This window comes from Amblyomma mixtum, chromosome 9 (genome assembly GCF_055824585.1).
Source record: "Amblyomma mixtum isolate Tamu chromosome 9, ASM5582458v1, whole genome shotgun sequence".
In the NCBI taxonomy this organism is placed as follows: domain Eukaryota; kingdom Metazoa; phylum Arthropoda; class Arachnida; order Ixodida; family Ixodidae; genus Amblyomma; species Amblyomma mixtum.
This window is the reverse complement of record NC_143020.1, coordinates 59,297,520-59,324,176: the sequence shown is the minus strand read 5'-3', so window position 1 is coordinate 59,324,176 and position 26,657 is coordinate 59,297,520. Positions and strand designations below refer to the sequence as shown.

At 49.2% G+C, this 26,657-nt stretch overlaps 1 protein-coding gene and 1 pseudogene across 1 annotated transcript; one reads left to right on the top strand and one right to left on the bottom strand.

Annotated features, from left to right (window-relative positions):
• Positions 1-14,826: 14,826 nt before the first annotated feature.
• On the bottom strand, positions 14,827-15,617 carry LOC149329210 (uncharacterized; annotated as a pseudogene).
• Positions 15,618-15,933: 316 nt separating this feature from the next.
• Positions 15,934-26,376, top strand: LOC149329209 (uncharacterized). Its single transcript, XM_089559203.1, has 3 exons — positions 15,934-15,954; positions 20,458-21,746; positions 26,007-26,376. The coding sequence occupies exons 1-3, from the start codon at positions 15,934-15,936 to the stop codon at positions 26,374-26,376; spliced, it is 1,680 nt and encodes a 559-aa protein (XP_089415329.1).
• The last annotated feature ends 281 nt before the right edge of the window (positions 26,377-26,657 follow it).

Here is a 26,657-nt window from a genome sequence, read left to right as displayed (position 1 = left end):
ACCCTACCGTCTTTGCTGAAGTGTTCTCTCTCTATTTAATATCCTCTATAGCTTAAGACGCACACCTGCAGGTTTAGCACATGTTAACTATACGGCATGCGAGGGCGCTTCACAGCAGCCCTTGAGTCAGGAGGGATCCCGTCTTCGACGTGGAATTACGGGGAAGAAAGCTTTCGCGTTAAGTTTGTGATTTAATATAGGTTACTTTTGTAGTTCACTGTTTCTACTTGCCTGAATTCATGGAAAAATAACCGCTGGTCCTTAAGGGCACCGGACTGGATTCCAGGAGAAGGCAAGCGTAGCAGGGGGCGGCAGAAAGGTGGGCGGATGAGATTAAGAAGTTTGCGGGGTTACGGTGGCCGCAGCTGTCAAAGGGCAGGTTTAATTTATGAGACATTAAAGAGACCTTTGCCCTGCCGTGGGTGTAGTGAGCCTGATGATGATGATGATTAAGTCATGTACGAAAATAATGATTGCTTCTGAGATTTGGCGAAACGCTTTTATTCGCGGTGATCAAACGCTGATTTGCGCTTCGCAAGCAATATTTTCACTCTCTTTCTCGATCGTTCTTTTTCCTCGTGTACACTAAAAGAATTGCTTTTGTTGCAACTTCCGATGCCGGTAGAAGGCAAGACGGCCTAATAGCTTGAAGTAAAATGCTAGACACGCGTGTGCAGCTAGTCATCAATAACTCTACTGTACGACCTTATGCACCGATCCGAAAGGACAATTTTCTGAATATTTGGCAGCCTGCATGTCTAAAGAAAACTTAGGGAAAGAAGATTGTGATGCAACAGGTGAGCCTGTCTTTCAGCAGTAAGAAAAAGTGGAGTGAACTTTGAAAGCGCCGATTAAAACTTTATATTAAAAATGTGCGTTCTGAAACTAACTCAGGGGCGGTTTTGGAATGCCGCCCCTGAATGAATGAATGAATGAATGAATGAATGAATGAATGAATGAATGAATGAATGAATGAATGAATGAATGAATGAATGAATAATTTTTCGAATTTTTTTCAAGTAAGTGCTACTATGAAGGGCTCCGCAATATCTGTAACGAATGCACAAAGAAATGGAAATTTTCATTTAAAACGCTCCGCCTCACCCTGCTGCAGTGCGAGTGGTTTGGAAGACCAAAGTGATGACGTGTTCAAAAGAACAAGTCTGAACCAACACGGTCTTGTTTTACGTCCCTTGCAAAATTTCACCCCACATGCTACCTCAATTTATTTTATGGCGTTATCATCATTTCATTCATCTTATCGATAGATTATTTATTCAAGGACGCGTCCCTTTGGCCAAGTTCAGGTGGTGAGGGCTGTTTGGAAAGTGAAACAGGAACACAAAAGCAGAGGCGAAAAGGCGTTCTCTTTATATTTCGCTACTTCTTCATTCACTGTAGTCAAACAGACTCGATATCGGCAACATAATAGTATTTGTACTGTTCACCTGAAGCCATCCTGTCCTCTCCGCATCTACTCCACTTTTTCTCGCAGCTGTCAAGTGAGGGCGCCCTTAAAACGTTTGAAGCACATGGAAAGCGTTTTGTAGTTTTTTTAGGTGTTTACATTGTTATGAACTAAACCCATTAGGCACATTTTGTGCATTTATTTTTTACTATCATCAGAAAACACACATTACTACCTGGAATACCCATTTTTTGCTCCCGTAGAGTCTTCCTGAGCGTATTTAGCTGCTGTGCTGTCGATTAAAATGAAAGGGGCAAATACTCAAACTGAAGCTTCAAACCGTTTGGTTTTCAATTTTTCTGTTCTTTCCCCTGCAGTTAACTTATGCGGCACATGCAATCTTTGCTTGATGCAGCGTTAATGGAACGAAATCATTAAGCAGTTTTCTGTCCACGTTATTTTTTCGAACAATTTTAGCACGTTAAAAATCTATTTGTACCGCAAAACTTGCTGATGGACTCCAAATGGGATCGCGCTTTACATGCCTTCCTTATGCCTTATGCCTTATATTTGCCAGCCGGCATATCTAAAGAAAACTTAGGTGAAGAAAATGGTGATACAACAGGTGAGCCCGACTTTCAGCAGTAAGAAAAAGCGGAGGGAACTTTGAAAGCGCCGATTAAAACTTTACGAGGTCTGTTAGAAAAGTATCCGACCTTTGGCCGAAGAAAAAAAACTGGCATAACTGGAGCGTTAGAAACCTAATAACCTTCAAAGTAGTCTCCTTGGGGCTCCATATGCATCTCCCAGCCTTGCTGCCATTGTTGGAAGTATTCCGAAAAGACCCTTTTCGGAATAGAATTTAGCTCTGCTGTCGTTGCAGCCATAATGTCCTTTCTTTTCTGAAATCGCGCTCCTTTCAATGACCTCTTGATTTTAGGAAACAGCCAGAAGTCGTAGGGGGACATATCAGGAGAGTAAGGAGCCTGTTGAACTACAGGAGTCTGGTTTTTCGCCAGAAAAGTCTGAATCAAATGCGAGGAATGTGCAGGAGCAATGCCGCGAGGGATGCGCCAATTTCTTGTTGACCTCAATTCCGGTTTCTTGCGCCGCACAGCACCACGTAGGCGATGGAGGACATCCCTGTAGTACTGTTTAATAATTCTTTGACCCTGTGGGGTGCGTACTCGTGGTGTGCCACACAGAGGGAGTCAAAAAAGCAGTCAGCATCACTTTGACATTGCTGCGCACTTTTCGGGCCTTCTTTGGTCTTGGTGACGTGGAATGTGTACTCTGTGACGACTGGGATATGGTTTCCGGGTCGTACCCGTACACCCAAGACTCGTCACTAGTGATTACGGCGTCGGTGAAGTCAGGGTAACTGTTTGTGGAATCCAGCATCTCCTGTGAGACTTCAACACGAAGCTGCTTTTTCTCCACCGTCAGCAGCTTCGGAACGAATTTCGCCGCAACTCTCTCGAAGGCCAAATCTTCGGTGATAATAGAATGTGCAGAAAAATTGCTGATGTCCACCTCTTCCGCAATTTCTCGGATACTCACACAACAGTCCCGCATCACCACAGCGTTCACTTCGGCAATTACCTGGTCATTTCGGCATGTTGGTGGCCGACCGGAGCGTGGCTCTCTCTCCACGGATGTGCGGCCGTCTTTAAACCAGTTGCACTACTGCTTAATCTGTGTGCTGCTCATAGCATCATCACCGAAAGCCGTCTGAACATTTCGAATAATTTCCACTTGGCTATCGCCAAGTTTCTGGCAAAATTTGAGGTAGTAGCGCTGCTCCTCTCGCTCCGCCATTTTCCTTGCAACAAAAAACCGACGAGAGCACTGCGCACTCCCTCACTCAAACGCTGCTTCCCAGTGACCGACGCTATCGGCAGGCGGGAAAAAATTCGTGCATGCGCACGAGGGTTCAAGGTCGGCTGCTGTAAGCGTGTTTGTTTCATATCCATCAGGTGTTCGCAAAAAAAAATAAAGTCGGATACTTTTCTAACAGACCTCGTATATTAAAAATGTGCGTTCTGAAACTAATTCAGGGGCGGTTCTGGAATGCCGCCCATGAATGAATGAATGAATGAATGAATGAATGAATGAATGAATGAATGAATGAATGAATGAATGAATGAATGAATGAATGAATGAATGAATGAATGAATTTTCGAATTTTTTTTCAAGTAAGTGCTACTATGGAGGGCTCCGCAATATCTGTAACGAATGCATAAACAAATGGAAATTTTCATTTAATAACGCTCCGCCTCATCCTGCTGCAGTGCGAGTGGTTTGGAAGACTAAAGTGATGACGTGTTCGAAAGAACAAGTCTGAACCGACGCAGTCTTGTTTTACGTCCCTTGCGAAATCTCACGCCACATGCTACCTCAATTTATTTTATGGCGTTATCATCATTTTGATTCATCTTATCGATAGATTATTTATTCAAGGAAGCGTCCTTTTGCCCAAGTTGAGGTGGTGAGGGCTGCTTGGAAAGTGAAACAGAAACACAAAAGCAGAGGAGAAAAGGCGTTTTCTTTATATTTCGCTACTTCTTCATTCACTGTAGTCAACCAGACTTGATATCGGCAACATAATAACATTAGTAGTGCTCACCTGAAGCTACCCTGTCCTCTCCCCACCTACTCCAGTTTTTGTCGTAGATGTCAAGTCAGGGCGCCCTTAAAACGTTTCAAGCACATGAAAAGCGTTTTGTTGGTTTTTGAGGTGTTTTCATTGTTATAAACTAAACTCATTAGGCAAATTTTTTGTATTTATTGTTTACTATGTTCAGAGAACACACATTACTTCCTAGAATTCCCAGTTTTTACTTCCGTAGAGTCTTCCTGAGCGTAATTAGCTGCTTTTGCTGTCGATGAAAATGAAAGGGGCAAATACTCAGACTGAAGCTACAAACCGTTTGGTTTTCAATTTTTCTGTTCTTTCCCCGGAAGTTAATTTATGCGGCACATTCAATCTTTGCTTAACGCAGTGTTAATGGAACGAAATCATTAAGCAGTTTTCTTCCCACGTTATTTTTCTTCGAACAATTTTAGCACGTTAAAAATCTATTTGTACCGCAAAACTTGCTGATGGACTCCAAATGGGATCGCGCTTTACATGCCTTCCTTATGCCTTTTCCATTATGACGTAGAGCGCGTAGGCGGCAAATCTTGCAGGTGTCTATTTAGAAAGAATTAGGGGACCTTGATTCTCTCTTTAAATTTCAAGCGCTGCGCCATAGTCGGAAGTCATAATTCGCAGATTGCAAATTGATGCTCTCTGGAAACTGGCACGCCCCTTGAAGAAAACTGTACCTCTCAAATTCAGCACATTGTGGCCATTAATAGCTGTACATATTGTTTTTTGCAGCACTTATTGGAGATAATAATCATAAATTCAGGGTGGAAACAAAATGTAAAAACACCATTCAAACACGTGCACTTCACCGCCACAATCGCATGTTATCAGGAAACAACCAAAACGGATTAAGCTTGATCGATCACATATAATTTCACCGTTCAATTTTCGAAACACACTGCTTATAAACAAGTTGAAAAGCTTGGCTAACCTTCGATATTTACAGCGTTGAGTTTCGCAATATGATGCTACTCCACAAGATCAGAAATAGAAACCTTGATTAGGTAATTTTAATGATTAAACGCAATACTTTTGATCAGTGTCACAAACATTATGTTCGCCTTGCTGTACATTCCACTTTACAAACCGCACCCAGTTACCTCTGAGATTTTTAAAACGTTAAAATCTGCGTGCGGTAAAAAATTAACCCTACAAACAACATACCTGATTGTTTCGATGGTCATTCTTCTGCGGCAATAATGTATACCACTGTATAATCCGTTACTGTGACAGTTTTCATCAACCGCATGTTTGATACTAGAGTGCTTCTAAATCACTTCAACTATGCGTACACTACGGGTGCGAATGGACTGTGAGCAACTGCGTTGTGCTAAGTGATGCTAAGGAGTTGGTTTCTCCGCAATGCCTGGATGCTTTTCTACCTTATCGCTTTTCGCCAATAGAGGCGCAAGCGTCGCGGCGAAGCCGAACGTGCCGCTCTAGGAACTACACACTATCTCCTAGGCATAGGAAACGGGGCGTGGTTGGTCATAATTGTCGCTGATTGGTCATGACACTCATGATACCACAGGGCGACATGACAGGACCGAGAGCGTATTGGTCTATGAGGCACGTGACAATGACACCACGTGAGATCTCCTAGTTGGCGGGTGCGCTGGCCTGTTTGGTCATAAATTTCCTGATAGATCAACACAGTGATGAGGTCACAAGTCTGAGTTTAGAGGAGTGCTGGACACGGGACATGGCCGAGCACGGGAGTGGTCTCGACTGCAGTTGACAGCTACACTTGGTTGTGTCTAGGCGTGTCTGGATCATCATATCAGGTTAGAATAGAGCCGGAATCAACAGCGCGTTTGTCTACCGTCTTCAAAATCTTCGCTGAGGATGAAACAGTTGGCTTGGGCTTAGATAAGGCCAAGCCTGGATATATCGAAGCGAAAAGTTGCGGTGATCCGCGATAAACACGCGCTTCCGGCGAACGCCAAACGATGACGCATAGCGCGCGGCAGCGTGCGCCTGTAATATACGCAAGCGTGCCTTATATACCCCTCCTTTCAAATGCGCACTGCGCACGGCTGCGACGAAAGGTCGAACGGTGGCGAGGAGGAGAAGCAGCGGCGCACATGCGCAGTAGCCTGCACCGTGCGTGACGTCACTCGTGCTCCGACATACGCCGGCTCACGCGAAGTGCGGTGTTGACAAGAGTAGTGAAGCTTTTCGCTTCAAAATGTCGCTGAAGATGGCGTGGCGACAGCTGCACAGGATTAGCGTATGCGACGAGCAGCATTGACAAAGAAATAGAAGCAGCCCGAGCAGACTTCAGATTCTCACGATATCGCATTCTCAACACCTAATGTAAGCAAGTTTTCTCTCATTATTTGCTCCTGTAAGACATGCAGGCACCGGTTAATAAAATTACTCACGCGTTCTCTTATAAAGACTACGTTGGAGCCAAAGCTTGATATTTGACCCGCAGACCAACGGCAGAACAGGATATGGACAATATTGCTCAAGCTGTTGCAATCGTTTTTTCATTGCGCGCTAAATAAAGGACATTTTCACCTTGGACATAACCGATAAGCTATGCAAGGTTTTTTTGCAGCACGGATTTTTACAGGCAGACACCACCGCCACTAACATGAAAGCGCGGCGGAGGTGTCTACTGAACCAGGGAGCCGTCTGCTCCTTTCCTGTATTCAAGATAAACGGGGCCTAAATCTTCCGCTCGTTTTGAGAAAAGAAAAGGCACGCAATTGCCTCGGTTAGTAGGTGCACGACACCGCCTACTTACAGCGCGACTGAGGTACCCACTGACCCAGTAAGCCAGTTGCACTTTCTACTCACACCCTTAGCACTGAAACACACTGCTGAAACCCGGGGAGGGGAGTGCGGCTGGTTTGGTATTCCTTTTTTAAGAAAGGAAATGACGCAGTAACTGTCTCACATATCTCGGCGGACACCAGAACCACGCCGTGAGGAAACTGATAAAGGAGGGCGAGAAACAAGAAAGGAAGAAAGAGGTGTTGTAGCGGTCGTCTGGCGTAGTATTTGCATCACAAATCTCCGTGGACACCTGAGCCGCGCCGTAAGAGAAGAAGGAAGATGGGAGAAAAAGCCGAGAGAGAGAAAAATGTGGCGCAGTGGAGACCTCGAAAATAATTTCTACCACCTGGGGATCTTTAACGTGCACTCACATCGCACAGCACATAGGCGCCTTTTGCGTTTCGCCTCCATCAAACACGGCCGCCGCGGTGGGCTTCGAGTATACACCTGTTTTGTTGCCTTAATGTCGGGCTAGAGCTTCCGCTCGTACCAGGCGCCGACCGTTATCGTCTTCGTGTGACATGTTGGCCTATAGTGTTTGTAAGGATCTGTCCCTTAAGGGCTGATCCAAACATACCTCCTGTCCCTTTTTAATAAATGTTTTCAACACCACCACCAAGGCACTCCGGCTCAGCATACGAGCGTTTTAACCAGTGAGCCACCCCGGCGTGTAAATTGCTAGAAGTGCTTTCACACCGAAATGGTACTTTTTTCCCTTCTTTCGGTGTAAGAGGACAGATAATTAAAATTCTTCTCCGTGCTTCCTCCAGGTTTCTCCTCAACTTGCGCTGAGAGTGTAAAAATGGATTCAGATCAAAACACAGATGCAATTTCTGGTTTTCTTCCTCGGACCCTTGCGACACCCAGGCTATCGAAACATTAATGCATTCTTTTCAGAGGAGGACTGCTTCACCGCTAACGGAGAACTTTTAAGCTAGAGAAGAGGAAAAACTAAAATACATGTTTCTCCACCAACGACCGTTTTCGTGAACAGTACTGCGCACCCCAACCTTTCTTTTTCCAGCGATAGCTCTACTACAGGCACCAACCGCATTCAACAAAAAGTGACTTGTTCACTGTCTTAATTTGATATTCATCCTAGCCAAAGGGCGAGATAGAAAAAATATGAAGGAAGAGAAATCACATCCACGGCTGGTAGTGGGACCCGCGGCAGCGCTTAACGATCAGCTTCACAGCACGCTGTGCGAGACCACTAGGCTATCGCCACAGTTTTTCTTTATTGCATAGGAATTATCGATCTCTTTACGAAGACGCACACCACTCCGCAATGCAGACACACATTTTCGCACCTTCGTACACTGCACTCCACCTTCACATCAAAATTGCGGGAGATATACACATGCGTCCAGAACCGCCTACCATTCGGCGGCCGGTTCTGCGCAACATAAAGTTCCCGCACCAAGGTACACTGTTCACTGAACCGAGACTTTGACGAACGAGGCGGTCCTGCGTGTCGATCCATCATGCGGCTCTTCAGGTGAAGGTTGCGCAAACACGGGACGAACCACAACGAAGAGACACAGAGACACACACAGGACCGATGAAAAAATCCAATCAGCATTAACACAAAGCATGGAATCTCGGAGTCTTTGAGGACAGGCAAGAACCTTAATGTCTTATATATCAGTGTCCTTTTCGATTGCCCGATGAAGTATGTTCCAGAAAAACACCGCATCAAATCACCACACAAAGCAATGATCAATCGGCTTTAGTTGGCTCCGCAGGGTACAGTTCACCGACCATGGCAAAAAAGTCCCCTAGGTGCGAGAGACGACTCGTTCAAAGCGTGACTATAATCTGGACCCCAGCACACGCCGGTCTCGCCGGCAACAAGGCTGCCCACATGCTCGCCCGCTCCTCATTACCTCGGGGTGCTGCGGACCCCTCCACAACATCATTTAAATGCAAAGAGAGTATTGGTACGTTTAGGGATGTAACCGAAAATCTGAAGAAAGACCGGAGGATATATCCGCCACCGGATAGATCCCTGAGTAAAAAGGAGTCGTACGACTTGAGAAGACTCCAAGCTAGAAATTTCCTCTCGCCCCTGTGGAGGAGTTGGACGGGTGCCAGAGGGCGGAAGAGGGACGGTGTAGAAACCGAAATTTGTAAATTTTGCGGCCACTTGGCAACGTTAGATCGCATAATTTGGCGATGCGTTCGTGCCCCAGGGCGCAAGACGATTAAAACTAGCGATGAATGGGAGACCACGCTGAGAAGCTCCGACGAAAAAACTCAGCGCTTCGCCGTCCGCCTGGCGGCCGAGGCCGAAGACCTCTTCTCCTAGACGGGATCAGATGTCCTCCGGCCGCGGTGGAACAGACTGCCTCCCTGGACGCCTGCGTGCGGACCCGCAGGTGGTTGCCTCGCCATATTCGTCGGAAATAAATGTTCTTCCTCCTCCTCCCCTAGGTGCGAAGCCTTGCCTTGACGGGTAGAGTCGAAGTATAGAGTTAAAAAAGAACGTTTTTGCAGCTGATCGGGATTACATTCGCTGCACTCGCTTCAGTACATTAGATCCATAAACCGAAGGTAAGGTTGCCAATACTAAGGCGCAGCGAATAGATATTTTATTAGCACGCTCGTCATATCCCTTTTGACAAAGCTAGCACGCCTCGGGTTGAAGTGCACTACACCCCCCTCGCTGTTGTTGCTCTTGTGTTCCTATAAATATTGGCGCGTACCCACTGCGGGGGATTGGCCAAGACACAGGCAGAGCGTCGTCTTCATCAACTTCTATCTGCTCCGTCCGGCGACACTGCCCGCTCATCGCAGTCTTCTACGTAGCACAAATCCATGCTTTGGCATTGATTCAAATGTAGTAAACGTAAAAATTCATGAAATGAGCCCCATGTTCAACTCTTCATGCAATTAACGGGAAGGCAGCATTCGAGCGAGCTCGAGCCGTGCCGCAGGCATCTGTTGCAAAAAGGGGGCGCTGTCCTTGCTTAGGTGCACGTACTCCTCGAGACCTGATTCCAGAAGAAGAGGAAGAGAGCTAGGAGCAAAACCTCGGGTCATGGCGGAAGACCTCAATTCGACCCTTGGCAGTGGTCGCCAGGCTTCTCTAATTTCATTCTTGCGCAGCAAGGACCTACGATCGGCAGGCATCTGCCTCGGCTGCACCTGTGGTGCCTCCTTGGTCGCGGCCGTCGGAGCTCTGGCCTGGCTCGCCGGTCACTGGGCTGCCAAGCGGGATAACGCAAGCCACACTGTGACTCCGTTCTGCTGTCCCAAAGAGGCAGCCAGACTGTTCGCCGTCATCGACAGTAGACAGGAGCCCTGCACAGATTTCTTCGCGTACATCTGCAAGAACGCCATCGAGCAAGACTTCGTCCAGCAAGACGTCGTCAGCGACATGGTGGTGAGCATTCCTTTCACGATCAACATGGAGGCTTTACGATTAGTAAACCCTCATGGGTTTCTCGGCGGTGCGCCAGTGAAAGACGGCAACGCAATAGGTGAAGAGATGGGCGGTTAAAACGCTAGACTGGTTGATGTTTTCTCTTTGTGTTGTCATTTTCTGGCTGTACACTTTTGCAAGGACGTGGCACACCCCAAAATTTTCCCATTTATTCTATGACGCCAGTGGCAATAAGTGGTACAGTTACATGCGTGGAGCTTCTTTCCTTCCTCAGGCATTTATAAATGACACCTCTGAAGATATATTTGCGATTGCCTGTTTCTCAGAAAGTACCGAAGGCAAAGTTAGTAGAAACTATCTCAGTGTTATTCACTGGCATTTATTTTTTCAATGGCTTCGAATGCTCCCTAAAGCCACTATCTGAACTATAAAAGATATTAACAGTTCTCCACCACCACGGTACTAGCACGAAGCAGTCTTCTGGTTAGCCGTCAGGCAAGAGTGGTAAGAAAGCGAGAACTTAGTTCGCACCACAGAGCAAGAGTGCAGACTCCGTTAATAAGAGGGGCTCATTTTTGCTTCATCGGGAAGAGCTTGGTGGGGCCCCTGAAAGATCGCGCTCAGATTTTCGTTGGCTCTGGTACAGCAATCCCACCGCTGCTCCGGCAGTAACATGATGCGGACGCTTCCTCCGCGTTATTCTTCAAACACACGCATGCGCCGTGGCGGAGGCCACAGCTTCTTCGTAGCGCTGCAGTGGCATCATTGCCTGCGTCCCCGCGTTTATCGTCTCATTGTCCCTGCTTTACACAGCTCACCTGCCGCGTCGCGCATGCTTCTACGTGGGCGCTCCCCATGCAGACGTGCTTCGCGTCTGTTCCTTGTATTAAGGAGAAAGCCTTTGAGAGCTCATACTCGCAGCCATGACTGTGTCCGTCCGTCCGTTACATCTGAAGTGAAAGTCGTAAGGAGTCATTACTAGGCACAAGTCATGACTAACTACTCATTAACCTAGCTGTAATGACTAGTTAGCCATGACTGGTTAGTAATTAACTGGTCAATAACATGTCATGAATAGTCATGGCTGGTTATTCAGTAGTCATGACTAGTCAGTCATTAACCACTCATGTCTAGTTAGTCATGACTGCTTGAGACTGTTATTAAGACTTTTTCCTGTAGCCTGCAGCTCCTTAGTGGCAGCACTCTTCACAGCGCCCAGTGTATTCAGTTTCCTCGCGACACAGCTGGAAGGTGCTTGCTTTTACCATCAGTGTGCAGATTTCTCGTCTAACGCAAGAACACAATACAAAATTGTCACAATAGAACAGGAAACAAGGGCTAGGCACAGGCCGCAGCAGAGAGTGAGTGAGTGAAAACTTTATTAGCTCTAGATTCGGATTGTGTTCGGCGGTTTTGAGATGGCTTCGTCCATCTTGCTCAAAGGTCGGTTGCCCTTAGTCCAGGGCTCCGCTGGATGCTGCTGCCAGTTTTGCTCGCCGAATCAGACCTTCTTGGTCGACCCGACGATCGCTGGAGAGCACTCCCTCCCATTGCTCCGCACTCGGGTTTGTTATCACTGGTACCACGCTTATCCTCTGGCATGCCCACGTTATGTGGTACAGCGTGGGGGGTTCTTGGCGCCAAGGGCAGCAGAGAAGCAGAGTCCCAGCTCCGAGAGCGCGCGAGTCCCTCACTTCTTCGTCCTTTCGGCGCCGCCTGGGGACACCTGGCGGCATAATCCCCCCCCCCCCCCCCCCCCAAAAAAAAAGAAAGCAAAAATGTGGGCGCACTTTGAGCGAACGGGAGGAAGTAAGCAAATGAACAAACGGTCACATGCCGCTCAACGGCTGCAGGTACAAATAAAAAGAAAACGCGGAAGAGCCGACGCCCGTCACTGCGTAAAGTAAGGCTTCATGCGCAGTACGTGCACGACCTCAGGCTGAAGTCGACTGCGCGAACTCGGTAGAGTACCATCGGGGAGGACTTCATACATAACATCCGTGATACGGCGCAGCACTGCGTACGGTCCAAAGTAGCGGCTGGAGAGCTTCTCCGACAGGCCAGGGCGACGTACTGGGGTCCATACCCACACTTTGTCCTCGGGGTGGTACTCTACGTGTCGATGTCGTTGGTTGTAGCGTTGTGCATCCGTGGCCTGCTGCCGTCGGATGGGCATACGGGCCAGTTGCCGGGCTTCCTCTGCGTGCCGGGTAAATACCTCGGCGTCCGACGTGAGCTCTAGGTCGTCAGGGGCGCACGGAAGCACGGCGTCGAGCATTGTCTGTACGTCACGCCCGTAGACGAGGCGAAACGGCGTAAAGCGAGTGGTTTCCTGAAGCACCGTGTTATAGGCAAACGTCACGTATGGGAGGATCTCGTCCCAGGTCTTGTGCTGTACGGCGACGTACATAACGAGCATGTCCGCTAAGGTTTTGTTGAGGCGCTCCGTGAGCCCGTTTGACTGCGGGTGGTATGCGGGTGGTCTCGCGGTGGTCTCGCGGTGGGTCGTGTGACTCAGCTGGAACACCTCGTGCATTAGCTGTGCTGTAAACGCAGTGCCTCTGTCGGTTATTACGAAGGACGGGGCACCGTGTCGTAAAACGATGTGCTGTATGAAGAAATGCGCGATTTCCGAGGATGTACTGCGCGGCACCGCCTTGGTTTCCGCATAGCGCGTCAAATAATCAATCGCAACTATAATCTACTTATTGACAAATGCTGATACAGGGAATGGGCCCAGAAGATCAATCCCGACTTGGTCAAAAGGTGTGCGAGGTGGTTCAATTGGATGGAGCAAACCTGCAGGCTTTAGCGGTGGCGACTTACGACGCTGGCACTCACGGCAACCTCTGACGTAGCGGTGGATGGTCGCTGCAAGTTTAGGCCAATAATAGGCCTGACTAACTCGAGCGAGCGTGCGTGCAAATCCCAAGTGGCCAGAGGTGGGCTCGTCATTACACGCGGAAAGGATGTCGTCGCAGAAGTCTGATGGCACGACTAGGAGGTAGGTCCGGTCACCGTTACGTGAGTTTTTCTTGTAGAGTACGCCATTGCGAATGCAAAAAGAGGACCGGTGGCAGGAAAAGTGTCGAGGTACGTTAGAAGCATGGCACTCTATGTGGTCCATGAGAGACCGCAGGTCAGCGTCAGCACGCTTCCTTGCCACGAAGTCTGAACTGCTGATCACACCTAGGAAACGATTGTCGTCCTCGTGCTGTCATCAGCTTGCTCGACGGGTGCGCGCGAGAGCATGTCGGCATCTTCGTGTTTACGTCCGGACTTATACACAATTGTATAATGAAATTCCTAAAGGCGGAGGCTCCAGCGTGCTAGGCGGCCTGATGGGTCCCGGAGATTCGTCAGTCAGCACAAGGAATGGTGGTCTGTGACGACTTTGAAATGGCGACCGTAGATATAAGGCCGAAATTTCATCGTGCCCCAGACGACGGCGAGGCACTCCTTTACTGAGGTGGAACAGTTGATTTCGGTGCGCGAGAGTGTGCGACTCGCATACGCGATCACACGTTCCACACCTTCTTGATGCTGAACGAGGACGGAACCAAGCCCAACATTGCTAGCGTCGGTGTGTCTCTCGGTAGCAGCCTCCTCATCAAAGTGAACAAGCACAGGGGTAGTGTGCAGCCCTCGTCGCAGCTCTGTGAAAGCAGCCTGTTGCACGCTAGTCCAGACGAACGGTGTATCTTCACGCGTTAAGCGGGTCAAGGGTTCAGCGATCTTGGAGAACTCTGCGATTAAACGGCGGTTGTAGGCGCACAAACCCAAGAAGCGCTTGAGCGCTTTCTGTGTAGTAGGACGGGGAAACTCGGTTACGGCGGCAGTTTTCTCGGGGTCGAGTCTTACACCATCGGCGCTCACAACATGGCCAAGAAACTTGAGCTATTTGTAGCCAAAGTGGCACTTCTCGGGTTTAAGTGTCAAGTCGGCCAACCGCAGGGCATCCAGCACGGTCCGCAGGCGTTCAAGGTTTCGGTCGAAGGTTTCTGAAAACACCACCACGTCGTCTAGATAAACTAAACAGGTTTGCCATTTTAGGCCGGCCAGGACAGTGCCCATCATGCGCTGAAACGTCGCAGGCGCTGCGCAAAGGCCGAAGAGCAACACCTTAAATTCATATAGGCTGTCGGGTGTGATAAAGGCAGTTTTTGCGCGGTCACGTTCATCAACCTCAATCTGCCAATATCCGCTCTAAAGGTCGATCGATGAAAAATACTTGGCGCGGCGAAGTCTGTCGAGTGAGTCGTCGATGCGAGGCAGCGGGTAGACGTCCTTTTTCGTTGTGGAGTTCAGCTTACGGTAATCAACGCAAAAGCGCAAAGTCCCATCCTTCTTCTTTACCAGAACAACAGGCGACGACTACGGGCTTTTAGAACGCTGAATTATGCCGTCTGTAAGCATCTCCTTCACCTGCGTTTGGATGGCGTCGCGTTCCTTCGGGGAAATGCGGTACGTCTGCTGTCGTATGGGGCGAGCATCATTGGAAGTGATGATTCGGTGCTTTGTGACCGCCGTTTGCCGCACTTTCGAGGATGATGCGAAGCAGATTTTGTATTGGAGCAGTAGGGCGCGTAGGTCACACTGTTAAGTCGCGGATAGCCCGGAGCTAATATCGATGCGATCCAGGGACGTGTCCGGTTGTACCATGGCCTCGGACGCAAAGCACTCAGTAACATCTGCCAATTGTTCGGCCCACGCGATGACAGTAGGTCGGGAAAGGCGACGAGGTTCGTTCGTAAAATTGGTAATCAGGAGCTCCGAGCGACCGTTATGGAGGTGGACGAGGCTTCGGGCCGAGCAAATTCCGTGTGTTAGCAGCAAGGAAAAATTGCCATCGGCGACTGCAGGTCCATCACGTAGCCTATCATCGCATTCAACGCTTGCAAAACCACTGGCGCGCGGCGGGATCAAAACACTCTCAGTGGAAATACGAAGGGCGGAGCTGCGTTGACGAACATCGGAGGTGTCGTCGGCTTTCGCTGTAGAAAACGTAACGCTTCTGTTCCGCAGGTCGATAATGGCACCATTCTCACGGAGAAAATTTACGCCCAAAATCAGGTCACGAGAACAGTCGCTGAGCACCAGGCAGCTCACTATGAACGTCGAATCGGTGATCTGGACCCTAGCCGTGCATCCAAGCGGAGTAATGATATGGCCCCCGCCGTCCGGATCTGCATGCCAGAGCAGGGAGTCGTTACTTTCTAGAGAAGCGCTGCCAATTTGCCGCTAATAATTGAATATTCCGCTCCTGTGTCAACCAACGCGCTAATGCTGTGACCGTCGAGAAGCACGGGTATGTCCAGTGAGAATCGGTCCTTTACTTCACCCACTGTCGTGGGCGTCGTCAGAGCTCTACCATCGGATGTCGGCGGCATCAGGGGGTCTTTACAGCGTCGATATCCAGCGACCACGCCCCCGGAGGTCGCTGTCTTCAGTTTTCCCGGCGAGGGTTGGGCGAGCGGGCAGCCGTCTGCCGCGAGAAGTTCTGCGGATTCCGTGAAAATGATGATCGGCGAAGTGACGGCGATCGGGACTGACGGTGCGCCGTGGACCACAGAATTGCTGGGTCACGTACTCCTCAATCTCAGGGGGCCTTTGGCCAAATCCGGGTCGTGGCGCATCTGAGGAAAAACCCTGCAGGCCAAGCTCTCGATATGGGCACCGGCGGAACAGGTGACCGGGCTCCCCGCAATGGAAACACAAACGCCGCCGGTCAGGGCCACGCCACACGTCTGCTCTGCGCAGGGATCGTCGATAACCACTCGGGATGTGCTGCACTGGCTGCACGGAGGGTAGCAGGATGTCGTATGGGGTTTGAACAAATGCCGCCGGACTTGGGGCAGGACGTCGTAGAGAATCAGCATATGTCCGGCGGCAGTAGTCTGTCTGGACGGGCTGTGGAAATGCGGCTGGATTTGGGGCAGGGCGCCGCAGAGCTTCAGCGTACGTCGGGCGGTAGTAGTCGGTCTGGATGGGCTGTGGTTCGCCGCGTAATAACGGAGGCCTGATAGCTTGCTGCACCTCTTCACGGATAACGCCCATAAGGGAGCTGGCCGTTGGCTGCGACGTACCACATATCTTCGCTAGCTCTTCAGGGACGACAGCGCGGATCATGTTACGCGGGAAGTCGGTATTGCTGTTTAACGCCGGTAGCGACTCCGTAACAGAAGCAGCAAGGACTGGGCGGTCGTACGCGGTGGAACGCTGCCGAAGGACCTGCTCCATCGTGACAGCCTCTGCTAGAAACTCGGCAAAAGTGCTTGGGGGCCTGCGCACGAGGCCGGCGAAAAGTTCTTCTTTAACACCACGCATTAGGTGGCGCAGCTTCTTGGCTTCCGACATGGCTGGGTCAGCCCGTCGGAAGAGACGCGTCATGTCTTCGATGTACATCGTAATCGTTTCGTTGGACATTTCCATACGGGACTGCAGGGCGCGCTCAGCTCGCTCCCGACGATCAGCGCTGATGCACGCGGCGAGCAGTTGACGTCCGAACTCATGCCAAGATATAGGAGTGTCCTCACGGTTAATAATAATAATAATATTTTTATTTATTCATTCCAATACAAATGCGGGCCTGCCAAAGCCTTAGAAGGCTTGAGTGGCAGCGCCCGGCAGCAGACGGCACACAACTCATGCACCGAACACACAAAGTGCCAAAAAACAGAAAAAAACTGGGGGATAAGAAAAGTAAAATAAACGTTCTCGTACCACGTACGAGCACCGTCCTCCAAGCTGAAGAAAACGTTCCGCAGCTTGGCGGCGTCATCCCATTGGTTGAATGCGGCGACACGTTCAAACTGGAGGAGCCAATTTTCCACGTCCTCCAGCTGAGGCCCGTGAAAGGACTTTGGCAGCCGCGGGTTGTGGATGGTTTAATACGCGCCGCCTTACGCAACTTGTCGAGGGACTGGCGCCGAGGTTGAATCAAATGGCCTGAGCACAGGAGGCAGCTGGCCAGGCGCCGCGGTAGTCTCCAATAGCCCATGCTCAGGGGACAGTCCTAGATTTCGGCGACTGACCCGATGCACTGGTGTGTCGACAGGGAGAGGTCTGGGGTCCTCGGTGTTAGGAGGGCTGTCCGACATATTCTAGGGTGATTTACCCAGCGCATTACACCATAAATGTCACAAATAGAACAGGAAACAGAAGGGCTAGGCACAGGCCGCAGCAGAGAATTGGAGTACCAGCTCCGAGTGCACGCGAGTCCCTCACTTCTTCGTCCTTTCGGCGCCGCCTGGGGACACCTGGCGGCAATATTAAGGCGGAAGCCTTTAATGCCTCATCGTTGTAAGCAGTTGTTGTCTACAGAAATGTCACGCTTGTCAATTGGTCGAAACGGTCGTGACGTCACAGTGCACGAAATTTAAACGGGGCCAGTTGTACTTTGGCTAGTAACCATGCAACCAATTAAAAGCATGGTATAGTGATGCTTCAAGTAAGTGGCACTGAGTTTAGTTCATTGCTTAATTACCCAATTAGCCTAATTAACTCATCTGGTCAGGCGAGATCAATAAATAAGACCGAGTAGGAAATTGGTCGAGTTGGGGAATCGAAATCCGGTCTCCGGAGTGCGAGACGAGCATGCTAACCACTCTGCCATGCCAGCTGGATGGTTTGGAATGAACAAAGGCGCGTCTAGTGAATACGGTGTCTTCGTTAACTCCCATGTTCCTCGCTTCCCTTTACGGTGAGGCTCAGGTGTCCACCGAGATATGCGAGACAGATACATTTATTTTCCTCAAAAACCAATTTACCGACGTGCAAGGCGTAGAGCCGAATTGGCGATGGCGTTCTATGGACTCCCTGGAAGCGTTTGAAGACGCTGTCGCGTTTAACTCTTAGAGGCGAAGGCTAACATCTTAACAACGCATCAGCGACACAAGCAGCAGGAAGTCGCAATAGCTCTCGCTGCCGCCGATCCAAAATCGAAAACGGTTATCACAGACTCTCGCCGGGCCTGTGAACATTATCTTGCAGGCGAAATATCACCTCTTGCCTCCCAAATTTTAAGACGCGCTCCCGCCGATCCAACTCGCACAAAAGTGATCTGGGCTCCTGGCCACCAGGGTCTACGAGGCAATGAGGCCGCTGATGCGTCCGCCCGAGCGCTCACACACCGGGCTCCTCATCCTAGCTCTCATGGCCCAGAAGCTCATAAACCGCTTCTGCGGTTCCGCGAAATCCTAATTTATTATTGCGACAGCCACCGTCTCCAAACGGCACCTACCAAGGGGCTGAGTAAGGCGGAGGAGCGAACTCTGCGGCGCCTGCAGACAGGAACTCTTCTCTGTCCTGCCGTAGCAAAACACTTCGATCCGAACACAGATGGGCGCTGCCCGCACTGTGGAGAGATCTGCGATATCTTTCACATGGTGTGGGCATGTACTCAGAATCCTCACCTTCCCCCTTCCCCCACCCCCACCCGAGAGGCATAGGAGACTGCCCTCCTCAACTGCTCCACACTGGAGTCTCAAAGGGCTCTAGTAAAGCAGGCGCGAGACGGGGCCTCGTCGTGCGGTGTCCGGGACTAAGGATACCGACCATGCAGCAGGGTTTTTTTTTTTACCCTCAAACTCTCTTTGAATATTAAAGTTTCTCACCACCACCCCGAATTTTTTCTTTGCTTATTTATCTCGTGTCGGAAACGACTTATGAGGCTGTTTCTGAACAGTTGGTCGGGAGTAGGCGCATTTTCTCATGGTGATCAGCGGGCAGACTCCGGCACACTAATGGTATGGTTACGCCCCCTAGTTAGAGAACTGCTCTCCGCTTATTTCAATGCACCGAACCCAAAGTCTGCATAAGCAAGCCGTTTTGCGTCTCATGACCTCAGCAGACGCATCACTACAGGCGCCCACTCTCCAATCAGTTTAGGCTACATTTTCAATTAGGCAGCACATGAGGGGTGCGGGGGGGATAGGGGGGGTGTCATCATCATCATCATCATACCCGGAATACCTCCTGTATAGAGGCAGTGAATAGCCTAGGCGAGACCATGCCTCTCTGTCGGACACTATCCTTATTGGAATTGTATTTCTCACTTTATAGAGAACTATGGTAGCTGTGCAATCATTATAAATATCTTCCAATATTTTCACACAACACTCTTCTACACCTTGATTCCGCAATGCCTGCATGGCTGCTGAGGTTTCTACTGAATCGAACGCTTTCTCCTAATCAATGAACGTTAAATATAGGGGCTGGTTATGTTCTGCTCATTTTTCTATCACCTGATTGATAGTGTGAATATGGTCTCTTGTCGAGTATCCTTTATGAAAGCCTGCCTGATCGCTTGGCTCATTGCAGCCTAAGGTTGTCCTGACCCTATTAGCGATTACCTTAGTAAATACCTTGTAGGCAGCAGACAACAAGCTGATCGGTCTTTAATCCTTCAAGTCTTTGACGTCTCCTTTTTTATGAATTAAGATAATGTTAGCGTTTTTCTAAGCTTTAGGTACACCAGAGGTCACACGGCATTGCGCATACAGGGTGCCTAGTTTTTTCAGCACAATCTCTCCTCCATCCTTCAACAAATCTGCTGTTATCTGATCCTCACCAGCTGCTTTCCCCTTTGGCATTGCTCCTAAGGCTTTCTTTACTTCCTCCTTCATTACTGGCGGGATGTCCCATTGCTGTGCTCTACTGCCTGTCTGTAACATTCTGATTCCAATCCCTACTGTATAGATTTGTGCAAAACTCTTTGGCTACTTTAACTATCTTACCATATTGCTCATGACATTTCCCTCTTTGTCTGTTATCGCCTGCATCTAGTTTTTACCTATGCCTAGTTTTCTCTTCAAAAACTCTCTTGTTTTCTAGTTTTCTCTTGCGGTACTACTCATAAAAATATCCAGGCACGATAGGTTCCGCATTGAACAGCCAAGTGTCGACGCGCAAATTGTGTCACTGCATGGATCAATAATCCGAGAGCCCATCCCATTTTAGTGCACCGCTTCGAATAAAATAGACACCTAAGGTAGTTTTGCGGCGTTGCTGTTGACTTCGCTGAGCTTCCTTTAGTTGAATGATTAACAAAATGAAATACCGCTTTTCTTTTGCTTTCGGCGCAAAGACCAAATGAAACAGCGCTACTGTCTGTAACGCGAACCGACGGGGAATGTTCTGCTGCGCAATACACCTTTTTTTTTTTCCTTACTTAGAATATCAACGATTTCAAACTTCGCATTGCCCCTGCGGGATTTTCTTCTTTTCTAGTGGGATGTCACCACCAACATCATCAAGGGTACCCAGAACTACAGCAGTGAAGCTGCGGAAGCGCTCCATGCCCTTTACACATCGTGCATCCGGGAGATATGGCAGCACGAGAGGCGCACCAGAGACACCGTGGCTAGCATGCTGGAAATCGCCAACGTCACCGGGCGATTGAGCGGCGCGGACCTCCTTCGTTTGGTGCTTGTGGCGGATCGCCAGTACCACCTGACGTTTATTTTCGATATAGCGACCACAGCCATTGAAGTAAGATCACAGCTCACGTTCGTCAGAAGAAGATTCCGGACCGTCCACTATAAGGCGTTTTGCGATGCGTTGTGCTATGCCGTCAGTCTCTCCATCCTTAATGGGCACTTCCACACTAACTACACCGCTGAGGACATCGCCAAGTTTGAGAATAAATTTCCTCCAGCCAGGTGGAGACACTCATCCATCTCTTTGGCAGAGATTAGCGACGCATTCGGACATCTGGAAACGTCGCAGTTCAAAGAAATATTCCTCGAGTTCTTCATCGACCTTGAATATTTCGATACAGTTGCGGCGGTGTCCAAAGCGGACCTTCTCAAAGACATTCGTCTCCTAACTGACGCAAGGAACCAGCCGCTGTCAGTATTCTACGTGGTGCTGCTTCTCGCCCTGGAGGCCATGCGCTACATTCAACAGGACGTCCCTCTGAATTCACCCACAATGCGTAGCGAAGACGTCTGCTACAAACACGTCTACAAGAGCGCCCAGCTATGGCGCGTCACATACGTAGCGGCACTCTCGACTCCCGCTAAGGACCGCCAGCTCCGCAACGTCTTCGAGGCCACGCAAAAAGCGCTGTATAACTACGTCCCCCTCCAGCGGCTAGTGGCCGCCGGGAACGACACGCAACACTTCCGGGCCATCGTGAGCAACTTTTCGCTCATGCTTCCTGGTGAACTGATTTTCCAGAAGCCGGCCGTACCCCACATGTCCACGCAACACTTCGCCCGGAACTTGTTCTCGGCGCTGAAGTTTGAGTTCGACTCTAACAAGGAAAAGGCGCGACAAGGAGTGCCCTGGTTTAGAGACGACGCCCAGACCAAAGTCATGGACCGCATGTTCTTTGTGAACGAGACCACCCTGTACGTGTCGTCGCTGGGCTACGGCTGGCTGAGTTCGGGCACCTCTGACCCACTGCTCGCCGACGCTGCAGTGGTGTCGAGTCGCATGGCAGCCCTGCTGTGGATTAGCCTGGTTGAGAGGGGCGACTGGTCACCTGAAACGATAACGGCGCTCGAATCGTACAGGTAATGTGCATTACTCCGACGTGAATTGATGACAATAAGCGCGGCAGAAAAATGTCTTTCGCCAAGGATCTTGCGCATTCTTTTGCATTTGTCCCAGATGCGAGATGAAGCTTTGGTGTTTTCTTGTACGGTGTACTCGCCAAAAAGGTTAGAGTACTTCGTTTACGAGGTGATTAATTAGGAACGGATGGGTTTTCGGAAACCGCTCGTGGACAGCTTGGTCTCGGTTGCAAAACTTATCTAATGGAAGGAAAATTATTAGCGTTCCGGAATTAGCAGCTAAGACTTTTAAGTAACCGCTAAGCATAGCCTCTTTCACTCACTCGTCGTGAAGCATAAGTGTGCGTCCTGATAAATTCTGACAACAACATGCAAGTTTTTGCTTTATTAGTTCGAGTCTTCGCGCATCTTTATTTACGTTCTGTAGACAATAGTAGATGGTGTATTTACCTACAGTATTCCATGAGTAACACATATCTGGTGAGTACCTCAGAAAACTGCAGTATGTACTGAACGACATGAAGCTTCACACGAGGTGTGTGCATAGAAGAAACTGAAAAATAAGAGGGCACACTCAAGCTCCACCTTACTGATATTACAATGTAGCGTTAGTGAGTTAGTGCACATATATACGTCATTGGTTATTCTCATTTTTACATTCATACTTCAATGGAAGTCTTCTTACCACTCCTTGCGCAATGATGCCGAGGTTAAGGAATTTGCCAGTTTTTTACATTCATACGTCAATGGAAGTCCTCTTACCACTCCTCGCGCAATGATGCCGAGCTTAAGGAATTTTCCAGTTCCCTGTGATGGGAGGTGCTGACACCGGTGAGTGTCGTGCGACCGAAGTTTGTCTACCCATGCAAATTATCGCGATCAATCATTAATTTAGCTGGGACCTCTCAGGATGGTTAGTTTGATCGCAGTCCGATGGGTAGGGTATGATTACCTCTCTGGGTCACGTGGCATACATAGCCCACCTAGGCTGCGTCTACGGGGTTGGCTGCCTCGGCCACCTTACGCAACCCTATTTATTGCTCACAACGCCGACAACGCCGACGCCGGATCTACTGCGTAACATGACCTTTGTCGCAGTCACGTTACACATGAGCAAACTGCCATTGCACCTTAAAGAGCTCACATTTCACTCTCAATCACTGTAGTTCATACCGCAGCAATAAAGACGCCCTGGCTTTGTTAACCAGCGTGCACCAAACCTAACTGGAATATACGTGTGGTTCGATGTGTTACAAACGTGAAACTTCTTTCTGATAGTAACGGTGACACCCTGTGCGGGCTTTGACCCCATGTCTGATTCCAAGTGAGAGAGGGGTAGAACTAGCTGCTGCTCACGTTTTCGGTGGTTTCTCAACGCTACAGCGCTTTCACTGCGTCAGTACCACCGGAAAACTGTAGGCGGTAGCATCAAATCTTGCACGCCTTCGGCCCATTACTTGCGAACAGGGGGTATCTCAAGAAGCGTTTGTTTTACGGCGAGAACTATTGAGCGTACCCTGAGCTATTCTGCATGTCATGCCCCCGCCACAGCTGGGGAGTTGTCCGAGCTAGAGGGCATCCTAACATAGTCTGGAACAAAGTAAAGTCGGGCAGCCAGGATTCAACAGCAAAAGAGGAAATCTGACTTGGGGAGCCGCACTTGACGCGACGGAGAAGCTTTAGCCCGACTTGTCGCGAAAACCACCGCGCAGCTTAAGAAAAAAAAAATATTTGCCTCTCCCATAGCCGAGAGTAGAGTAGCATAAAATGTTCACGGGCATAACACATTGGTTGTAGATGGTACTAGTCAAAATCTTGAAATGGGTCTAGTGTTCAACACACCACACCACACTCTTCTTGTTGCGTCGAAGCGATCGCCTACAATAGTGCGGGCTTAGGTAGGCAGCCGCGAACCGTGGCAGCCTTGTCGCTTTCGGGAGCGGCCGCATAATCATGTCGTCGTCGGCAGGGACGAGCAGTCTTCTGTTTCGCGTATCACTCGCAAAGCGATCGTTTTCCGCAAGACGCTTCCCACCTCACCTTTCATCAGGCTCCATTGCTAGGCTTAAGCAAGCAGCTGCGACGGTGGTGGTATTGGAATACAGGACGATGCAGAAGCGTACGCGGACACGATGAGACGCAGGCCTGACAAGAATGTATATGCAGCGCGTCTGAATGCCAAGCGGCCGGTCTTTTACATGCGTGAGTGTGGTACCGCAGCGCCATCCTTGGGGATGGCGCGGAAGCAGTTCTTCAGCCAAAAACCCTTCTCGGCCTGGAGCTCCCCTCTTGCTCTCGTCTTGTCTCGTTAAATCTCGTACGGTGCCCGGATGTTCTCGTTTGAGTGCCCAGATGAGTGGAATTCAGTCCCCGGATGTTGGCTCTCGGTCTCGGCGTGACGTCACCACACTGCCCACAGCGGGAGCTAAAACCATTTCATGCTTAACATTTCATGCTTAAAAAGATAGTGGGAACGAAATCAGACGCTACATTAGAGCCATCATGCGCCCGATCTTAGAGATATGATATTGTGCTAGGGTGAGGCTGTGATGTTACAGATAAGACAAGCAAGTGGTTTCAGCGTGCATGTGTGCTAGCGCCCCACGTGTATTTTCGTTTCGGCTGTGCCCAAAAGAGAAGCCCTCAACCGGCGCCACGTACGGCACCGCGAAAGTCGACGCCTCGCATGGGAGACCCTGTCGTGCGCAGTGTCCGCCAAGCGGGAGGCCGGTCAGCGCTGAGGCCGAAATGAGCGTCAGCATCAGATGAGCAGTGCTCGTATCCGCGATTGCCACAGGATACAACGAAAGGGACTTTAAACATAGAAGGAACGCATGAGTACTTCATCGAAACATACCTCATCCAACGACACAAAAAAGGAGGTCTGTAAGTGATTTAGTTTTTCACATCCCCCGCATTGTGCGAGACCTGGAGAGAACTATTGCACCCTTAAACGTACTAGTGCGCGGTGAAAAGCTATACAGGAATATAGATGTTGAAAAAAATCGCCTGTCTGCTGCACGTTCAGTCTTTGTCAAAAGTAACCAGGCTGCATGGTTTGCTTCTAGCTCGTACAGTGGAGATCCTACAGCTTCCCTGAAGCTTAAATGGTCGTTAAAGGTAAGGACTGGGGTTCTTCTTACCTTCCAACACCTTTTTTATCTTTAGGAAAGCCACAAGGGCTCCACTATAGAATCTAGAATTAAACCATGCAGCCTGGTTACTTTTGACAAAGACGGTACATACTACAAGTATAGCTCCCCTGTTTTTACGGTAGCTGTTCAGTATTATGTCAGAAAAAGTAAAATAGCCCAGCACAGCGCTCATTAAACCCGCTCGCGAGGAGCATCAATGAAGCGGTAATGCTTAAAGGCTGTCGACGAACCGTCTGTAGCATGGGGCGAAATTGCAGAAATCTATAGACTGCATACTTTCTCGTAAGACCGCAGGACAGGACGCCCTTAATGTTTGCTGTTATTGTATCGTACGATCCACTGTATCGAACGATGGCGCCTTGTACGCAGACCGGCCCATGCTGTGGACTCCGGGTTTGACGAAATGATTTCACTTCTTCGTATAATACGTCGTGCTTTTTCCGAGGCTCGTCTCAATTAGTCGTGCAAATAACTTCATTTCGATAGCACTTTTGCCACTTTGGGCTGCCAGAATTGCGCCCTCCACTTGTTTAAACCTTGCTGGTCCAGAAAACAGTCGAATTGTTGCAAATTTTCTCTGAAAGAGGGTACTCGGCATGATCCTTTCATTATCTTTAGACGTACTTTTTGAGTAGCTGCTCGTTAAATACGTCGACCAGAAATACTCCCGTTGAAATCTTTAGTCGTTACGTTGTTAAACTGATTATTACCAACTGAAAACCTACACAAAGCTTTGTTGGTTTGCCCATGACAGTTTTTCTTCCGGAGCCTCTTCGAGAGGATATGTCTAAACAAACTTACATTAAAAACAAACACATAATTAGCCGCCAGTGCTCCTGATGCTATCTTTGCACATAATGCAGCGCGCGAAATTTTTTCGGCACAGTGAAGAATCATCAAGACACAGTGCAATATACTAAACGGAAGAATGTTTGAGGGATTCGGGTGTGAACGCCTTAGTGGTAGCTGGAACAACCTTCGCTAATGTATTGTCATGTATTCTGGAATGTACGAAACATATATCAGAGTAATACTTGAAAATCACCAAAAGAGGCGAACATATTTTTGTTTTCTCTTATCATGGCTGACAAATCTTCCATTGCAGGGAATGCGTCCTGGCTACATCGTCCGCCCAATACCTTGCATTCATGCACGAAGTAGTCGCGCTCAAGGAAGGGCTGCAAATCGCCGCCATTGTCGGGGCAGCAGGCACAGCCCCCGATGAAGCCGTCCGACCTGCGAGAGCTGCGTGGTACACAGTTCAGGCTGCCTGGAGCCTCTTCCGAATGTCCAGGGCTCAATTCTTCTACGCGCGCTTTGCCTACTACCGTTGCAGCAGCGCTTACGCTAGGCCTTTAGTGAATGAACTTATCAGGGGCAACGCTGACTTTGCCACAGCTTTCCAATGCACTCACAGCAAGGACACGGCTGAACAAGGTGATGCCTGCGTGGAGATTAATGCGCTGAGCAGATAACAGAGACTGATGCATATAGGACATTTTGAAGTGATCACGCGTGTGTTTATAGTCTGAAATCGTGTTCAGTGATCGCCTTCTAGCCTTTTTTTTTTTGGAAAGGATTTGTGAGTTTCTAGATGTGTGCAAACTTTGGATATCAGGCATCTAGAAGCTGAGGAGTATTTAGTATTTAGTATTTAGTTTTTCTTTTCATTTTATGGTCGTCTCCTAACTCTTGTTTACTTTCTAGCATCCACTAGTCATTTGTAATTGTTATTTTAATGGATGTTAATTCAAAG

Bases quoted from the DNA above. Each gene is read 5' to 3' on its own strand.
- LOC149329209 (XM_089559203.1), top strand. From the start codon at position 15,934: ATGGAAACACAAACGCCGCCG. The intron at 15,955-20,457 runs GTCAGGGCCACG...CTTCTTTTCTAG, and splicing joins TGGAAACACAAACGCCGCCG to TGGGATGTCACCACCAACAT. The intron at 21,747-26,006 runs GTAATGTGCATT...CTTCCATTGCAG, and splicing joins ACGGCGCTCGAATCGTACAG to GGAATGCGTCCTGGCTACAT.